The 16630-nt window shown below is 38.0% G+C and overlaps 1 protein-coding gene across 1 annotated transcript in view; it reads right to left on the bottom strand.

Moving 5' to 3' along the window:
- The window catches only part of LOC130683490 (AP-2 complex subunit beta-like), a 57302-nt gene that overhangs the window by 23953 nt on the left and 16719 nt on the right, over nucleotides 1–16630 (bottom strand). Inside the window, 1 exon segment of the mRNA XM_057501189.1 lies at nucleotides 9300–9545. Within this exon segment, the coding sequence (XP_057357172.1) occupies nucleotides 9300–9545 (246 nt within the window).

The following is a 16630-nucleotide window of genomic DNA, read 5'->3' as shown; positions in this document are numbered from 1 at the left end:
CATTAGAATCCCTCTGTTAGTATCACAGGCAACTGGAAATTAAACCAAGTATATAATGCAGCTAATAAAGCATATGTTCTGGTGGTAAAACAGGCGATTTCTGCTTATTATCACATTAAAACAAGAAAGGGAATAGGGAAATGTAAGTCTAATGAAAAGATCCAGAGAAACCAGATTACAAGATCATGTTTAGAAAAGCCTTCACTGAGAAAAGGAGATCACTGCCAAATGGTCACTGAGCCAATGATCTACCAGAAAGATGTACCCCCCCCCCCAATAACAAAGCTCTACCTTCTCCCTTTCATCTCCACATCTTCACATTCAGGCTGTTACATTTTCAGAAATGTACCAAAGCAGGCTCATAAGAGACTGCTTAGAGTTCTCCTGGTCAATAAGCCATGTTTCTCTCAGTCTTTCCTGGAAACTTAAAATAAGCCAGTTACACTGAATTTTAAGTAGAAAAAGAAAGAAACTGACTTCAAGACAGCAACTGGATGGCTAACTAGGGTATACAGGATGATTCAATTGTCAATGTTTATACTCTGTTTCTCCAGATTTTTGTACTATATCCTAGTACCTATATTGTTGATTTTCTTTTTATATTGCCAATTTAAAAAAATAAACTTTAAAATTAAAATTGAAACTTAAGATTTACTTCCTCTTCCTAGAAAGCCTCCAAAAAATAAATCAGTATCACAAAGAACAAATCAAACCCTTGCAGTAACTGCCTTGATACCATATATTAAAACAAAGTTCTCTCTTTTACTTGAACCATCACTCTGAATTTGAACTGTAACTAACACATGTTAGTATTTTTCCCCCTAGAAAATTGCCATTTTTCTTAGGAAATACTAAAAGAACATGAAGACAACAGTGAAAAACTAGACTTCCCAAGAAAGAAAGGGTTTCTAAAGCAAGTTTTGCTTTAAAAATGGATTTTCAAATAGGTTTTCTTAAGTGAGTTTCTTCAGTACATTGGTCGATTTATAAAAAGTTGGCATCTAGGCTACAAAAGAACACATCCATAGAGTAAAAATAATATTTTATATTTCATCTTGCCAGAAGATACATATAAAATCACACTCAAAACTAGACAAATCTTTCTCTGCCTTAACTAGACTTCTCTTCAATTTAGTACTTCTATGAACCCTTGGAGCCTGCTGAATGTCCTTTAAAGTAAGCAATTTGCATTCTGACCTATACTTAATAGAATGAGTTGTACAAAAAGACAATGATAGCTAAAGTTTATTGAAGACTTACTGTGCACCATTCATGCTCACAGCAACTCTGATGTAGCTGCTATCAAAATCCACTTATTACAGATAAAGAAAACAGGTTTTAAAAATTAATTTATAAATGGGGTTAGAGAAATTCTGTGACTTGCTTACTCAATATAGCCAGAAAGGGGTAGTGCTTAAATATGAACTCTAGGCCTATATCTGATACCACAGTCTAACTAGTACTCTAGAGACAGAGTACTAATCACTCTAAGCAAGTTCCAAGAGCTGTGACCTGCAATGGGGGGGAAGGGAAAGAAAAATAAAAGTTGGGGGAGATATATCAAAATATTATTCCAGGCAAAGGTGACATGCAGATTTACATGGAGAGGAAAATGTATTCTTCTACTTCATATATTTCAGAGATAATCATATCCTGGCAGCATTTGAAAGAGGCAAGATTTACTCTCCAGTTACAAAATCTTATTTATAGCTACCCCTACCTTAGATGCAGGACATGAATTTGACTTTTCTTTTTTTAAAGGAGCAAGCTGGAGCAGCAGGGGTATGGTTAGAATAAAAGTGATCCTGTAAAAAAGAACCCCAGAGGAAATCCAGGTACACAGTGGAAGTGGAGTATCAGAGACAGAAGCTCCTTTATGAGAAATCTCTCACACACTTGCCTGTTCCTTTCAATGGTTTTCATCCTGCACTCCTTCCACTTATTTTCACAGCTTCAGAACCCAAGATAGCACTTTCCAAAACAGTGCCTTCCTCCTATTAACTAAATTACTTTTTAGAGAATTTTCAATTCTAAGCAATGACCTTCAAGGTCACACAATCAGCTTTCCAGTTCAATTTGCAACTCTTTCGGCTGGGTGCCCCTGAAGACCTGAATACGCTGAAAGCTGTAGAATAACTGACCAGAACTATTATGATTAAATAAATAGGTGGTTTACATATTTTTTATCCTTCTAAAAATCAGCAACAGTTTGCGATCTCACTTTCTCCTTCATGGAGTTTGCCTCAAAGGACATGTTAAAGCATGGGGCTTTAACATATATTTGGTCTAAGAATGTTTCAGTCATTGTCCTCTCCTTAAGGACACAGAGACAATGCAGTACCAGTTAACTCTCCCCCTCAAACAAGTAACACTTACAGCTCAGGCTTTAATCTAAGACACTGTCCAGAATGCTAACAGGTAACATATCAACTATAATACATTCTACACTGTTGGATTTTTTTTCCCATCTTCTTCCCTGGAATTAGGAAGTTGACTCAACATCTACTTAGCTGATCTCATTATGGCAAGAAACTTTGAATACATGGTAACAAGAAGCGATTTTCAAAGTAGACTCAAAAAAATTCACTACTTACATGGTTTAAGATGTGGTAAGAAAAAAACAGAAATATTCTCAAAGCCAAAACACTACAAATAAGTACCTACAAATGGACAAAAGGCACTCTTAAGAATCAAGGAGTTACTTGACTCACTGACCCTAAAATCACACTAAAGAATGCTGCAACATGTACAAAACAACACAAGTTATTTTCCTAACGCTTACAATCATCCTTTCGACAGTAAAATAATCCTTCTCCAATTTAGAGCCTTGAAATTATCTAAAAGGGGACACTAAGAAATGATAAGCCATGATCTTTGGTACATTACTGAATTAATGTGTACAACAGACCTAGTTTTCAGGAAGTTGTGATGAAAACTGCCTTAAAGGTACATCCTTGAACACTTACTTTTTAAAAGTAATTGAGAATGACGCAGTAATATTGTAAAGAGATGTAACTTCATTTATGGGCAAGCTGCCCTCAGTGTTACCCTAAAAAAACTATGTCTGGCCTTAAATAACATACACAAAAGAATTAGGTTATCTGTAAAAATATCCACTTGCCATTGAAAGATTAACCCTTCTAAACTCATTAACATCTAGCACCATGCTCACTGTACAATATAGATTATAAATGTTTGTTATTTTTATTAAGGGCTTATCAGATTACCTCTATATGAGGTCCAGTATTAAGTTCTCTGCAAACTTAATATCCTTGAATGCTCACAACAATTGCATAATAGAAGCATTGTTTACAATTCCCAATTTGGAAATGAGGATACTGAGAAGTTTAGAAAGACCACACAGCTAACATCCGGCAAAACCAGGATACAAATCCTAGTCTGTTTGGTTCCAGAGCCTAAATTTTAACCACTATGGAGTGGTTAAAAAATTTCAGTTACAAAGCACTTTTCTGTTTTTGAGATACTTTCATATAGAGTCAACTGTTTATAAAAAGAAGTGATTAAATACATTTTGGTATCCTGGATTGAATCCTAGAATAGAAAAAGACATTTGTGTTGAAACAGGTAAAATTCAAATAGCCTATACATTACTTAATAGTAATGTACCAATGTTAATTTCTTAGTTTTGATAAATGTGACATGATCACGTAAGATGGTAACAGTTAACAGTAAGTGAAATTGAATGAAAGGCCTACGGGAACCTGCTGTACTGTCTTTGCAACTTTTCTATAAATCTAAACTTATTCTCCCCCAAATGAGCTAAGACAAAAAAAAAACACCTAAGTTCGTAATAATATAAATAAACTGATGTTTTTTAAAAAATGAGAATACACAGAAAAAGATTTCTATAAGTTTTAGTATAAAGGAAAATAGAAATGACTTGCTTCCTCTCTAAGTAGAGACCGAAAAGCACTCAGATGAACCAGTGGGAAATTCAAGAGCTGGTAATTGGACTTAAATCAAAGTAGCCTCCAAGGATTCCACTTACACAACAACTCCAATCCTGCAGAAATTAACAGTGGCTCCTCTTTTAGTACGAAATATAACATTACTCACTTAGGGGATCCAGACACAGACTGAACGTACTACCTCCTACATTACTCCTGTCAATTGCCGACCACACACTGACACTCTCATGCATGACGAAAATTCTACCAGCTCTGGGACTTCTTTATGGACATTTGGCATGATGAGCATTAGGCATTTCTAGTATCACTTGGGTATAATATTTTAATTTTATAACTATCCTACTCATATATATTTGGGAATAAAAGAAGTCAAACTACTAAATCAAGTGAGGTTATTAAGGTTTTCTCTTTGTTCTAGGCCTATCTTTAATAGACAATTTAACATGGCCCACATGGACACCAAATATTTCTGACAAAAATCCTTCTGGAATTTACAAAGTGACCTAGAGAGACCTGAGTTTTCCAGGATTTATTATAATCTCACACTGACAACAAGCCACAATAAAGTAAACCTCCTAAGTCCTAAATAAAATTACAAAAATCAAAGCCTGCATGATGGTAGGTCTGTTCCTCAAGAATAGCTGCGGTTTATTAAGCATTTACTGTATACCAAGCATTATAAATAAAGTCCTTCGTGTCCAAAATAATCCAGTAAAATAGGCATTTTACCTCTGTTTCACACATGAGGATACTGCGGCTCATTTAAAATAACTAGTAAGAAGTCAAGTCAGGACTCAAAACAGCAGGCACTCTTGCCCTAAAGGCTATGTGCTATTTCCACAACTCCACTGTTCACAACCTTAGCAGCACCACTGACACTTCAGGACAAACAACTCTGTGTTGTAAGGCTGCCCTGTGCACTGCAGAATGTTTAAGGTACCCCTAGACTCTACCTACTAGATGCCAGCAGCACCCCTTTCATCAGCTATGACAACTGAGTGTTTCCAGACATTGCCAAACGTTCCCTGGGGATCAAAATCACCTCCAGCTAAGAACCTCTGCCACAATACCCTGCTGCTTCTACATGCTGGCTAGCGCATGGTTAAAATACAGTATTTCTGGGAAGAAAAGTATTTCTCATAAACAGCTGTCCAGAATAAGTTCAAATTAAAAGAAGCTGACAGTTTAACTAGAACCTTTGCTAAAGGCTATAATGGGCCAAGGGGAGGCTTTTCTGAGAGCATGCTGCTTCTGCACAAGAGCCTTCAACAAATTATTTTTTTTTAACTAATTCAGCAGTTTGTGCTTTTGCAGAGAAGACAGAGCTGTGGAAGAGGGGTATTCCCATGGGCAGCTCTCAGAGTGATGGAATCTGAACCGAGAAGGCTTAGAAGATGGAGACCAAAGGGGGCTAAGTCCCTAAGCCAAAGGGACTTAAAACTGGGCTCACTAACAAGCAAAGCCCATGTTGTGGGGCTGTCAAGAGAGTCTCAAGTGGCAGATTTAAACATATGGTAACTGAAGTTGGAATACCTCAAAACACCTCTGAGAAAGAAAAGAAACACCGTATTAAGGAGGGAAAATCCTAAAGTGTGGGCAAAAACGTCAGAGAACAGTCTATCATTGAAAAGTGCAAAGTGACATTTGTGAAGAAATCCTGGGAGCTGTTTTCCTGTCACTCCACAGTGTTTCCTCATTCTGAATACAGGTTTACTTGCAAAATAATGGATTAATAAAATCTGCACCTGAAAACAAGTTTAGCTCTAATTCCCTCAGAAAAGGATCCACTACACAAATACCACAGGAATCATCTGAATCATTAAATATTTTAGCAATAATGTTAACTTTTGCCTAATATCTATTTAATAATTACAGAAGCTGCAGCCGTCATCTCATTAGCTCCCACAAGCAAGGTACTTTTATGCAAAAGCTCAATTAATACTCCCAACAACTCTCTGACACAGCACCCCTCACTCTACAGAAGAGGAAACAGACTCAGGGAGGTTACACTACAACTTAACAGTGAGACTTTTTTACTTTGAAGTCTGTTCTCTTTCAATCCGTATTTCACTGTAAGTCAGCTTTAACTCAAGTATAAAGGTAAAACAACTGCAGGAAAATGAAGACCAAAAAAGACAGGGAATGAACATAAAATAGTTCTTTACTTGTAGCAAGCTACACCATCCAGGAACAAGCCTGGAGGTCCACAGAACCCCAAGAGTAGCCAGACCTTGACCAACAGTTCACTCTCAGACGTCAAGGTCACATCTGCTGATGGTCGGGGGCCTTCACATCTAGGATATCTTTCTGAAGTGAGCTACAAGGGAACTACAAAGGCAGAACCCCCTAGAAGTGTTGTTTTTTTTTTGCAAGTGATTTTACTACTTGCTGGTAATAGGGCTGCCACTGTGTGGAGCAACTTCCAAAAAAGTAGACCCAAACTACCCCTCAAGAGCAGTAAAGTAGAACTCATACCCATTATCAGAACAAGAGGACTGAGAGGATTTACATATTAAAACAGTTTAAAAATAATTAAAGGCCTTCATGTTCAAATTTTTAACTGTTTTGAGAAAATGCTGTTGTAGACATACATCCATTAAGGTGAGGACCAATAATGGGTACTGGGACTAAGAACTGGAATAGAACCCGGTTACATTACCACTAGCTATATGACTCTGGGATAATTCCTTAGCCTCTCTGAGTATACATATCTAGATGTAGTACATAACCTCCACATCACTGGGAAGATATGACAACTAAGTAAAACACTGTAAGTAAAAGCACTCATCACTGTGCCTGGCACAGAATACACTTAAATTTAAATTTCCTGTTTCCTAATGACAGAGGGTCAGCATAAGCCTTAGGAGATTTTCGTATGTTTGAGCTACTACACCTTACATTCCACCATTACATCTTGGAAGGTGCTTAACACTCACACACTTACCTGTTTCCCATCAACACCATTTGATCGAACTCCTAAAGGAAGATCTGTGGTCTAATGATAGTTTTAATACTATCTGGCAAAAAGCAGGACATACAGTTGAGATGGAAAAGTATGGATTCAAGATCAAAAGTAGGCATGTGTGTATGTGTGTTGGCTACCTATTAGTCCAAGCCTTTCAAGTCCTTCACTAAAACAACAAGAATGAAGAACTCAAAACATGATTTAAAAATGAGTCTGTAAAACAAAGCCAGGAGAAGAGTAAGGCAAGCCACTCCGGCACATACTGTAAAGAGCCACCCCACTCTCAGGCTTACATAAGTTCAGAGTCGGCACCTGAGAGCAAATGCTTCCTTGAATTTTGCACCCTGGGCACCCTGGTTGCAATAGGCTGAACAGTATCAGGGAAAGATCTGCTACTGAGAAATCTGACAAGAACCAGAAAGATACTCTGTTTAGGGGGAAGTAGGTCCAACAGTTTAGGACCAAATGCTGACACCTGCTCTAAGAAAATATGCAATAAAGATACAATAAAACAAAAGGCATTCCTGAAACAGTTCCTAAAAAATCTACCAAGTGACCTTAAATTCCCTCCAGAAGTTTTCTCAAAGATACTTTGTAAAATTTCCCCAAATCATTTGCTGATTTGTAGTAAAACCAGGTTGAGAATTATTAAAAAGGACTATAGTTACTATGTTATAGTAAATAGTGACCCATGACTGGCATGTACTGATAATTACTGATTGTGGTGATAGTAAATGGGTTCATGGATTCATTTTATATTTAGTTTATTCATTTAGTCACTCTACTTTTGAGTATGTTTGAAAATTCCCATCAGTACTATGGACTATGTAAAAAACAGCCCATCCTCTACAATGAAAACTTTGAATAAATCAGACAACTTAGGCTTGTTCCAGATAATCTCAACCTCTCAATTCACCTGAATAAAGATCTTTAAGTGCTTCTTAGGTACCAGAAAAAAAAAGCCTTTACTAAACTCTGTTAGTCCGTATCCCTGACCATCTGACTTTATAGGTCCTGCTTTGAAGAACTTACGTCAGTGTAAAAACGCCTTTTTCTCTCCCAAATGGAATTGCCTGTACGAGATACAACGCATTTCTACCTCATCCCACTCCACATTCTTAACCCCACTGAATGTTCAACAAGTTTCCACAGGGTATGTGATATCCTGCTCATCTGGATGCCCAAAACTTGGAGTGTGCAGGCAAAACATTTTCACATTTGTCCGTAGGCAGAAAATTTCAAAGACAGTTGCTCAGAATAACACACTGAATCAAAAGCAACACCAAAAGCACAAGTGGGTGCCAGCTCAATATTCTAAAAAACAGATATTACTGCCTTATAAATCTATGAATTTTTTAAAAAGGTGTCATACAGTGCTGCTTGAGGGGGAAAAGGCAGGGTTGAATCCTCGAACACTGGTGGCAACCCTGTCAGAAGTCATGGTTTAAACACATACAAACACACACCCACTTCTATGCCCAGGAGGCGGCTAAAAGATTCCTGATGATAGCTAGTATCTCAGTACCTTTAAAAAAATGTGGCTTGCGTCATCCTTAGACTTCGGTACTAAAAGTTGAAGGACATTATAAAACAGAATCCATGGCTATCCAAAGAGTAAGACAAACCAAAGGAGAGGTCAAAGCAGACATGTCCATCTATTTCAAAAAGTTCAACCAAAAAAATGTATTCAGAGGTTACCCACTGATTAACTCTTAATGTAATTCACCTCCAAGTAAATAATTCATTAGGAAAAATGGGGAGAGAACGTAGCTATAGTCCTCCATCTTCTTGGTAAATGATACTTTGGGACCAATCACTAGTTTCAAATGAGCTTCCGTCACTAAGAGAGTCAAAGTACCACTTAGGACTCATGCCCATTCATTGTACAGGAAAAGTTTAAAATGTCAGTAAGAGAAATATGTTCTAGCCGCCAAACATCTGAACATAATTAAGTTGGCTAAAAATAATCTCGTCCTACAATTCTCCTGCAGAAGAATTCATTATAGTCATTAGCCAGTAATGGTACCTTTTATTAGGTTTCTATTCCCACACTACCAGAAAATACCACAAACATCTATCTGAAGAAGTAATCTTTTAAAAAATTGATATAAAGTTAAGGTGAAACCTCCTTAAAAAAATGATGAAGAATATGTTTGTTTTTTAACAAATACAGGGGTAGGGATGATGCAGAGGTTTGCTTTAAGATCCCTGTACTTTCGTACTTGGTTTTCACCTCAGAAATACCTAGGGTGTGAGAGAGACAAACTATGGTAGACACAGAAGTCATGCTTTCCATAGCTAACCTATGGTTTAATGTCCCAAAGATAAGATTTGTTTTAAACATGCTTTTTTAAAGGGACCCATTTTAAACACTGCTCTTATAAAAAAAAGCAGCATCTTATTACCATAGGATTTGAATCTGCTATGAGATCCCGCAGAGAATCCAGAAATCCCTGATCTTCCACCATTTGGGCATTGATATCATAGAGTTTTGCCACGCAGACTGCTGCTGTTTTCCGAACATAGGGATCTTCATCCTTCAAGCACTTCCGAAGGGGCTCACAGAGATATTCTGTAATCTTGTCCACACGGATACACCCCATGGTTCTAACTGCCAAGGCCCGAATCAGAGGATTGGGATCTTCACAGTCCTACAAAAAACAATCATTGACAACTACATGCGTACACAGGGACTAAAGTCAACAGTCTAGTTTATATAAGCCACAAAATAGTATTTCATTAATGTAAGCATCCAGTTACATTCTACACCAGAACTCAATCTCTCATGCTATACCCTCTTTCTAAGTATAAATCTTCATACTCACTTCAAGTACAAACAAGAGTTTATGTTAGGAATTCATTTAACAGCCTTATATACACAATGAAGAAAACAACCAGTAGTATTAATTCCTGCATTAGACAGAAGCCTAACAATCTGGTGTTACCATCCCACGGCCATTAGTGGACCTGTCCTAGAAACAGAAAAGGCTTCGCCATCCTGACTAAAGCAACCTACAGACTCAATGCAATCCCTATCAAAATACCAACAGCATTCTTCAACGAATGAGAGCAAATACTTCTAAAATTCATATGGAACCACAAAAGACCCCAAATAGCCAAAGTAATCCTGAGAAGAAAGAACAAAGCTGGGGGGATCACACTCCCTGACACCAAGCTCTACTACAAAGGCACAGTAATCAAGACAATTTGGTACTGGCTTAAAAACAGACCCACAGACCAGGGTAACAGAATAGAGAGCCCAGACATAAACCCAAGCATATATGCTCAATTAATATATGGTAAAGAAGCCACGGATATACAATGGCAAAATGACAGCCTCTTCCACAACTGGTGTTGGCAAAACTGGACACCTACATGTAAGAGAATGAAACTGGATTATCTTCTAACTCCACACACAAAAGTAAACTTGAAATGGATCAAAGACCTGAATGTAAGTCATGAAACCATAAAACTCTTAGAAAATGGAAAAATCTCTTGAATGTAAGCATGAGCAACTTTTTCCTGAACACATCTGCTTGGGCAAGGGAAACAATAGCAAAAATGAAAAACTGGGACTACATCAAACTAAAAAGTTTCTGTACAGTAAAGAACACCATCAGTAGAACAAAAAGGCATACTACAGTACAGGAGAATATATTTGTAAACGACATCTCTGACAAAGGATTAGCATCCAAAATATATAAAGAACTCAAACACCTGCTTCAACACACAAAGAGCAAATAACCCTATTAAAAAATGGGAGGACGATCATACACTCCTCCAAAGAAATTCAGATGGCCAGCAGGAACATGAGAAGATTCTCCACATCACTAATTATCAGGGAAATGTAAACTAAAACCACAATGAGATATCACCTCACACCAGTTAGGATGCCAACATCGCAAAGACTAAGCACAACAAATGCTGGTGAGGGTGTGGAGAAAGGGGAACCCTACTTCACTGCTAGTGGGAATGTAAATTAGTTCAACCATTGTGGAAAGCAGTATGGAGGTTCCTCAAAAAACTATAAATAGAAATAGCATTTGAACAAGGAATTTACCCAAAGAAAGCAAGATCTCAGATTCAAAAAGTTATATGCACCCCTACTAGTTACAATAGCCAAGATATGGAAGCAACCTAAGTGTCCATCAGTAGATGGATGGATAAGGAAGATGGGGTACATATATACAGTGGAATACTATTCGGCCATGAGAAGAAAACAAATCCGACCATTTGTAACAACACAGATGGAGCTAGGGGGTATTATGCTCTGTGAAATAAGCCAGGCGGAGAAAGACAAGTACCAAATGATTTCACTCATTTGTGGAGTATAACAACAAAGCAAAAATAAGGGAACAAAACAGCAGCAGACTCAAAGACTCCAAGAAGGGAGTAGCGGTTACCAAAGGGAAGGGGTGGGGGAGGGTGGGTGGAGAGAGAGGGAGAAGGGGATTGAGGGGTATTATAATCGGTACACATGCTGTGCAGGGAGTCACAGGAAAGACACTGCAGCAGAGAGAAGACAAGTAGTGACTCTGTGGCATCTTACTACACTCATGGACAGTGACTTCAATGGGGTACAGAAGGGACTTGATAATATCAGTGAATGTAGTAACCACAATATTTTTCATGTGAAATCTTCATAAGAGTATATATCAACATTACCTTAATAATATAACAGTCTAACAACAACAACAAAAAACAGTAAAGGCCTTTGGTCTGGTATTCTGATACAGGGATAAAATGAGGAAGTGGAAAGACGTGTCCCACTCCACAGCCAGTCTGCAAATATCAAGCAGGGAGAAAAGAGGACTGGATTTCTGGGGCCTACAGACAAGAAAGGAGAGAGCACAGAAACTGGTTTTGGGCCTGACCTACGTTTCTGGAGTTAAGAATGCCCTCTGAAATCCTGAGTAACATACATTCTCCTTTACTAGCAAGTGCTTCCAAAGTATACCACAAAAAGACCACACCTTAAATTGTCCTACCTTATAAAGTCTCTGTAATTATTATAAACCTGTGTGCATGCTCACTTCCAAAAAATGTAAACTAAATTCTTTCCAATGATGTAGTACATATATGAGGTAACAGACAGTATGAAATATTATGTTATCTCTGATTCTGCTTTATGTAGCTAAACACAGGAAAAGAACAAAAATTCCAAGAGAAGGAAGAGAGCACACTTGTTGTTTTTCAAAACAGTTTAACAGAAGCTAAGTTTAGAAATGCCGTATGATTTTTTTTTAATGCAGACTGAATTCCAGAGGAAAAAAAACAAGAAGTAAAAAAATATATATACACTAACTGGAACATCGTTATCATGTTAATTAAATCTAATGGTAGGAAAAACATGACTGAATATTCAGTAAAGTAAGCAATTTTTTAATGGTCAATTTTTAAAGATGTGAGAATGGTAATGTAGTTATGTTCAAAAGAGATCTGATGAGATTCAAGACAGCGGCGTGAGAGGTGAGACAGAGAACTCTGCCCAAAACCACATATAGTATGAAAATATAGTTTATACAACCAAACCTAAAAAAGCATCAGAAAAGAAGGCTGCACCAGACTGCATACAAACCTCACGAACAGAGCAGATCTCATGAAACAGGGTAACGTACAAAAGCCTTGATCCATTGGGACCCAAGTCCTTCCCCGACCCCAGCTTACTGGCAGGAGGGAGAGAAATGGAGCACGGAGCGGGAGGAAGCCTAGAACTGATGAATACCCAGCCCTGGAGATCTACTTTGCAAGTACAAACCTACATTGTGTGGTGCTCTGGAGGTTGGTGGGGTTGGGGAGGTGGGACAGGCAGAGTGCTTGAGAGACTGAGATTCGGGCCGTTTGAGCAGGACAGGGATCCACATCCGGCTGCTCTGGGACAAAGGAAAGGCAGTAGGTCTGAGAGGCTTCCTAGCAGTGAGAGGGCTGCTGAAGGGGCAAGGTTTGCACAGAGCTTGCTGCACAGGAGAAGGGAGAGGTGGACAAGGTTGTCTGGGTGCGCTCTGCCTAGCAGGTTGGGAACTTTGTGGAGCTTCAGGCACTCCATCCCCCTGGCTGACTACTCAGCTATGTGACACCCAGCCTACTGAGCCTTCCTCCTGGCCTGCCGGTACCTGCTCACAAATCAGCAGTCACTGCGCTGGTGTCAGGCCAGACAGAGGGAGGCCACGCCTACATCAGCTAGAGACGCAAAGCACAGAGACTTACACCTCTGTGCTCAGCCCACTGGCTCTGATACTGGAGACAGGCGACTGTAGCTGCGAATCAGGAAACAGCTCTATCCTGCCCCCAGGCACCAGAGCTCCTCCACTACAACACCCAACCTCACTCTAGGGGCTGAGCAGCTCCAGACACTAGAATTTCTGGGCACTAGAGGGCACCACATAGAAATATGAAACGTCAAAGGAACCTGGTTCAGACCAAAATCTCACAAACCCCAGAACAAGAGCCAAATGAAACTGAAATCACCAATCTTCCTGAAAGAGAGCTCAAAACAAAAATCAGAAACATGCTCATGGAGGTACAGAAAAATATACAAGAACTCAGAACAAATTTAAGATAGAGATTCAATCATTAAGAAATTCCGTATCTGAAATGAAACATACAATTGAGGGATTTAAAAGCACATTAGAGGCAGCAGAAGACATGTTTAATGGAATAGAAATTAGCAAAGAGGAATACAAGGAAACTGAGGCACAGAGAGAAAAAAGGATCTCTAAGAATGAAAGAATATTGAGAGAACAGTGTGATGAAACCAAATGGAACAACTATTGCATTATAGGGGTACCAGAGGAAGAAGAAGAGAGACATAAAGGGATAGAACGTGTCTCTGAGGATGTAATTGCTGAAAACTTGCCCAATATGGGGAAGGAGATAGTTTCTCATGCCACAGAGATGCACAGATCTCCCAATACAAGGAACCCAAAAAGGACAACAGCAAGACATACAATAATTAAAATGGCAGAAAGACCAAGGATAAAGACAGACTTTTAAAAGCAGCTACGGACAGAAAAAATATGACATACAAAGGAAAACCCATCAGGCTATCATCAGATTTCTCAAGAGAAACCTCACAGACCAGAAGGGAGTGGCATGATATATTTAATGCAATGAAGCAGAAGGGCCTCAAACTAAGAATACTCTATCCAGCAAGGTTATCATCTAATTTGGAAGAACGGATTAAATGATTTTTCAGATAAGCAAAAGCCGAGAGAATTTACCTCCCACAAACCACCGTTACAGTGCATTTTGGAAGGACTGATATAGATGGAAGTATTCCTAAGGCTAAACAGATATCACCAGGAGAAATAAAACAACAGCAAAGTAGAACAATTAATTACTAAGCAAATGCAAAATCAAATCAACCACCCCCAAAGTCAATCAAAGGATAGACAAAGAGTACAGAATATGATACTTAATACAAAAAGAATGGAGGAGGAAGAAAAAGGAGAGAAGAAAAAAAAAAAAAAGACCTTTAGGTTGTATTTCTAATAGCATACGAACTGAGTTAAATCAGACTGTTAGATGGTAAGAGAATTACCACTGAACCTTTGGTAACCATAAATCTAAAGCCTGCAATGGCAATAAGTACATAGCACATACCTATCGATAATCACCCTACATGTAAATGGTCTAAATGCACCAATCAAAAGATATAGAGTCACGGAATAGATAAAAAAACAAGACACGTCTATATGCTGCCTACAAGCGACTGAAAGTAAAGGGATGGAAAAAGATATTCATGCAACTAATAGGGAGAAAAAAGCAGGAGTTGCAGTAATTGTATCAGACAAAATAGACTTCAAAATGAAGAAAGTCACAAGAGACAAAGAAGGACAATACATAATGATAAAGGGGTCAGTCCAACAAGAGGATATAACTATTATAAATATCTATGCACCCAACACAGGATCACCTACATATGTGAAACGAATACTAACAGAATTAAAGGGAGAAATAGAATGCAATGCATTCATTTTAGAAGACTACAACACTCCACTCACTCCAAAGGACAAATCAACCAGACAGAAAATGAGTAACGACACAGAGGCACTGAACAACATATTAGAACAGATGGACCTAACAGACACCTAGAGAACAGTCCATCCAATAGCAACAAAGGATAGATCAACCAGATAGAAAATAAGAGACACAGGCACTGAACAACATTAGAACAGATGGACCTAACAGACATCTACAGAACACTCCATCCAATAGCAAGAGGATGTACAATTTTCTCAAGTGCACATGGAACATTTTCAAGAAGAGATCATATACTAGGCCACAAAAAGAGCCTCAGTAAATTTAAAAATATTGAAATTGTACCAACCAGCATCTCAGACCACAAAGGTATGAAATTAGAAATAAATTACACAAAGAAAATGAAAAAGCCCACAAACACATGAAGGCTTAACAACATGCTCCTAAATAATCAATACATCAGTGACAAAATAAAAACAGATCAAGCAATATATGGAGATAAATGACAATGATACCTCAACAATGCAAAATCTGTGGGACACAGCAAAGGCCACGCTAAGAGGGAAGTATACTGCAATACAGACCTACTTCAGGAACGAACAACAATCCCTATGAACAGTCTAAACTCACAATTAACAAAACTAGAAAATGAAGAACAAATGAGGTCCAAAGTCAGGAGAAGGTGGGACATAATAAAGATTAGAGCAGAAATGAATAAAAATGAGAATAATAAAACAATACAATCAATGAAAGCAGGAGCTGATTCTTCAAGAAAATAAACAAAATAGATAAACCTGTAGACAGACATATCAAGAAAAAAGAAAAAAAAAAAACAGTCTATACACATAAACAGAATCAGAAATGAGAAAGGAAAAATCACTACCGACACCACAGAAATACAAAGAATTATGAGAGAATACTATGTAAAATTATATAGTAACAAACTGGATAACCTAGAAAAAATGGACAACTTTCTACAAAAATGCAACCTGCCAAGGCTGACCAAAGAAAAAACGGAAAATCTGAATACACCAATTATCAGCAAGGAAATTGACTCCTGGTCCAGACGGTTTCACTGCTGAATTTCATCAAACATTTAGTAAAAACCTAATACCCATCCTCTTTAAACATTCAAAGAAGTAGGATAAAAGGGAATACTCCCAAACTCACTCTACGAGGCCAACATCACTCTAATACCAAACCAAACAAAGACACCACAAAAAAAGAAAATTACAGACTAATATCCCTGACGAACACAGATGCAAAAATACTCAACAAAATAATAGCAAACCGAATTCAAAAATACATCAAAAAGATCATCCATCATGATCAAGTGGAATACATCTCAGGGATGCAAGGATGGTACAAGATTTGAAAATCGATCAACATCATCCACCAAATAAACAAAAAGAAGGACAAAAACCACATGATCATCTCCATAGATGCTGAAAAAGCATTCAGCAAATTCAACATCCATTCATGACAAAAACTCTCAACAAAATGGGTATAGAGGGCAAGTATCTCAACATAATAAAGGCAATATATGATAAACCCACAGCCAACATCATACTAAACAGCGAGAAGTTAAAATCTTTTCCTCTGAGATTGGGAACAAGACATGGATGTCCACTCGCCCCACTGTTATTCAACATAATACTGGAGGTCCTAGCCACTGCAATTAGACAAAACAAAGAAATACAAGGAATCCAGATTGATTAAGAAATCAGAGTGTCACTATTTGCAGATGACATGATAT

This window comes from Manis pentadactyla, chromosome 4 (assembly GCF_030020395.1).
Source record: "Manis pentadactyla isolate mManPen7 chromosome 4, mManPen7.hap1, whole genome shotgun sequence".
NCBI lineage: Eukaryota > Metazoa > Chordata > Mammalia > Pholidota > Manidae > Manis > Manis pentadactyla.
The sequence above is the reverse complement of the archived record's forward strand: the minus strand, read 5'-3'. Positions and strand labels throughout refer to the sequence as shown.